Raw genomic sequence first — 3,398 nt, forward strand, 5'->3', positions numbered from 1 at the left:
CCCCGCCACCCCCTTCTAACGCAGCTCGTCCATTGCAGACTCACACTGTAGAGCACCCCACCGCGCCGGCCGCCGGCCCCGAGTGACCGGCCCGCCCCGCGTGGGTCTGCTCTCCCCGCAGGCATGCTCAGCCACCCGCCCATCCCCATCTCCGACATGGCAGAGCACACCGAGCGCCTCAAGGCCAACGACAGCCTCAAGCTGTCCCAGGAGTACGAGGTGAGCTGGCCCCGCCCCGGCCGCCGGGCCCTGTCGCCCACCCTGGCACGACGCCTCTGACGTCTGCTTTCCCGCAGTCCATCGACCCCGGCCAGCAGTTCACGTGGGAACACTCCAACCTGGAAGTGAACAAGCCCAAAAACCGCTACGCCAACGTCATCGCCTACGACCACTCCCGGGTCATCCTGCAGCCCATCGAGGGTAACGCGGGCCGGCACCCCGCCCTTCCGCCCTCCCTCGGGCGCCACCGTGCCTCGCAGCCGGACGAGCCGGGGGCGGGGCGGGAAACCCAAGCCCAGGTCTAGTCGCAGGCCGGGCCGAGCCGAGACCCTGGGAAAGCCCAGAGGCACACCCAGCTGGCCGGACCCCGCTCCCCGTGTCCTGCTCCGCCAGTGGTTCTCAGGGCACCCCCACCCCCGGGCGCATTTTGGGACTGCCAGGCACTCTCGGTTGTCACAGCCTCTTGGGGAGGCCTGGAGGGCGGAGACCCAGGGTGGCCAGCGCCCGCCGTGGCTCCGACCCCACGTGGCAGTAACGCCGAGGCCGAGAACCCGCGCGCCGCCAGCCCACAGCTCGGGCCCGGGCGGACCCATCAGCGGCCGGGCCCCCCCGACGCCACCTCTCACCCCGCCTCAGGCATCGTGGGCAGCGACTACATCAACGCCAACTACGTGGACGGCTACCGCCGGCAGAACGCCTACATCGCCACGCAGGGCCCGCTGCCCGAGACCTTCGGCGACTTCTGGCGGATGGTGTGGGAGCAGCGTTCTGCCACCATCGTCATGATGACGCGGCTGGAGGAGAAGTCACGGGTGAGGCCCGCCCTGCCCGCCGGCCCCGCCGCGGCCGCCGCGCCCGCCGGCGCTCACCTCCCTTCTCTCGCCGCGACAGATCAAGTGTGACCAGTACTGGCCCAGCAGGGGCGCGGAGACCTACGGCTTCATCCAGGTCACGTTGCTGGACACCATCGAGCTGGCCACGTTCTGTGTGCGGACGTTCTCTCTGCACAAGGTGGGGCCCGGGCCAGGGAGAGGGGTCTGGGAGGGGGAGGAAGACAGAGGGTCCCGCGTCCGCCAGGAGCTCCCCACGGGATCGAGACAGGCCCGCTGGGCCAGGCCGACCGCGTCCTGGTGCCGCACGCCCAGCGGGCAGGGAAGCCGAGGCTCTGCAGGAGGAAGCCAGCAGGTCCCGGCCCTGCGTGACGATGCCCTGGGAGCGCTGCTCCCAGTCTTTCCTGCCCCCTCGGCCTCTGGGTTGGGCCCCCGCGGGCCTGTGTTGGTTTCCCAGCAGGGTCTCTGCCTGGAAGCCGACGGAGAGGGGCCTCGGGGGAGAGGAAGGACCTGGGTCAGGTGCCCACTGTGGCGTCTGCAGGGGGAGCAGGCCGGGGGGCGCTGGGGGGCGAGAATTGGCGGCCGGGACAGGCGCTGAAGGCCAGCTGCCAGCCTGGCTGGGTGCGGGTGGGTGGGGAGGGAAGTCGGGGGAGTCCTGACTTTGCCAGAGATGCTGGGGGTTGGCGCGCCGTCAGCCGAGATGGAGAGAAGCTTAGCGAGAAAGTCAGGGCAGTGCTGGGGCCTGAAACCCCCACGTGGAGACCCCCCCATGCCCAGAGGGCAGCTGGCCATCCCAGCGGGGCGGTCCAGGAGCACGGCGGTCTGGAGGCTGCCGTGACAGGCTCTGTCCCCTGTCCCCGTGACCCCCAGAACGGCTCCAGTGAGAAGCGCGAAGTCCGCCAGTTTCAGTTCACGGCTTGGCCGGACCATGGGGTGCCCGAGTACCCAACGCCGTTCCTGGCTTTCCTGCGGAGAGTCAAGACCTGCAACCCCCCAGATGCAGGCCCCATCGTGGTCCACTGCAGGTACCGGCCCCGCCCGCCGCCCCGCCCCGCCCTCGCCGCTCCCCCACTCCCCACCCTGCGAGGCGCCCGCCGCACCCCAGGGCCCCCACAGCGCGCCTGTCCCCGCAGCGCTGGCGTGGGCCGCACGGGCTGCTTCATCGTCATCGACGCCATGCTCGAGCGCATCAAGCCGGAGAAGACCGTGGACGTGTACGGCCACGTGACGCTCATGCGGTCGCAGCGCAACTACATGGTGCAGACCGAGGACCAGTACAGCTTCATCCACGAGGCCCTGCTGGAGGCCGTGGGCTGCGGCAACACCGAGGTGCCGGCCCGCAGCCTCTACGCCTACATCCAGAAGCTGGCGCAGGTGGAACCCGGCGAGCACGTCACCGGCATGGAGCTGGAGTTCAAGGTGGGCGTGCCAGCGCCTGTGGGCCGGGCGAGCGGGCGGGCTCCGGGTCGTGCCCCCGACCCAGGCCACCGTGGCGCCGGAGCGGGGCCCCGCCACCCCGCAGGGCGCTCCTGAGGCCGACCCCCCTCCTGTGCCCGCAGCGGCTGGCCAACTCCAAAGCCCACACGTCCCGCTTCATCAGTGCCAACCTGCCTTGCAACAAGTTCAAGAACCGCTTGGTGAACATCATGCCCTACGAGAGCACGCGGGTCTGCCTGCAGCCCATCCGGGGCGTGGAGGGCTCTGACTACATCAACGCCAGCTTCATTGACGGCTACAGGTACTCGCAGCGGCCGCGGTGGGGCTCTGGCCTTTGCCCAGTGATGCTGGGGGGGCCCCGCCCTGCCCACAAGGGGCTTTTGCAGTCGGGCAACTGCAGGACAGGCGAGGCCAGCTCCGGGCAGGCTCCGGAAGCGACGGTCTCCGGATGTGCGTTTAGCCGGCGGCCCCGACGGGCGTTTCCGCCGTCCCCTGCGTCGGTGTTTCTTCATCGGGGCGTTTCTCCTGCCCCCCGAGACTGGGCGGGTCTAGAAGTGGGGCAGTGCTGGCCTCCAGTAAGTGGGGGCGGGCTGCTGCTCAGCACCCTGCAGTGCACGGAACAGCCCGCGGCAGGAAACACTGCCCGCCGCGGGCGCCCGCTGCTGCCCGAGGGGAGGGTCCAGGCGGAGGCCCAGGGCCCGAGCGGGGCCCTGAGGGCGGGGGAGGGGAGGCAGGAAGGTCGGACACAGTCCTGCAGCTTTCTCGGTCCCAGTGTAGCTTGTGGCGGATGGTGTCGCCGTGTGGAAGGCGAGAGAGATTTCGGGGGGCTGAGTCAGGCGGCGTGGGGTGCGCCAGATGGCAGTGCCCGAGGGGCAGGGGCGTGGCGGGTGCGGCTGCCGTGGAGTGCCGCCC

The 3,398-nt window shown here is 70.7% G+C and overlaps 1 protein-coding gene across 1 annotated transcript in view; it reads left to right on the forward strand.

The window, feature by feature from the left end:
• The window catches only part of PTPRS (protein tyrosine phosphatase, receptor type, S), a 91,042-nt gene that overhangs the window by 83,183 nt on the left and 4,461 nt on the right, over positions 1 to 3,398 (forward strand). Inside the window, exons 23-29 of the mRNA XM_012729411.1 lie at positions 122 to 219; positions 297 to 420; positions 856 to 1,031; positions 1,111 to 1,230; positions 1,920 to 2,074; positions 2,183 to 2,468; positions 2,609 to 3,202. Of these exons, the coding sequence (XP_012584865.1) occupies positions 122 to 219; positions 297 to 420; positions 856 to 1,031; positions 1,111 to 1,230; positions 1,920 to 2,074; positions 2,183 to 2,468; positions 2,609 to 3,202 (1,553 nt within the window). The remainder of the gene's footprint in view (positions 1 to 121; positions 220 to 296; positions 421 to 855; positions 1,032 to 1,110; positions 1,231 to 1,919; positions 2,075 to 2,182; positions 2,469 to 2,608; positions 3,203 to 3,398) is intronic.

The sequence above is a fragment of the Condylura cristata genome, unplaced genomic scaffold, assembly GCF_000260355.1.
Source record: "Condylura cristata isolate star-nosed mole 26May11 unplaced genomic scaffold, ConCri1.0 scaffold00025, whole genome shotgun sequence".
In the NCBI taxonomy this organism is placed as follows: Eukaryota; Metazoa; Chordata; class Mammalia; order Eulipotyphla; family Talpidae; genus Condylura; species Condylura cristata.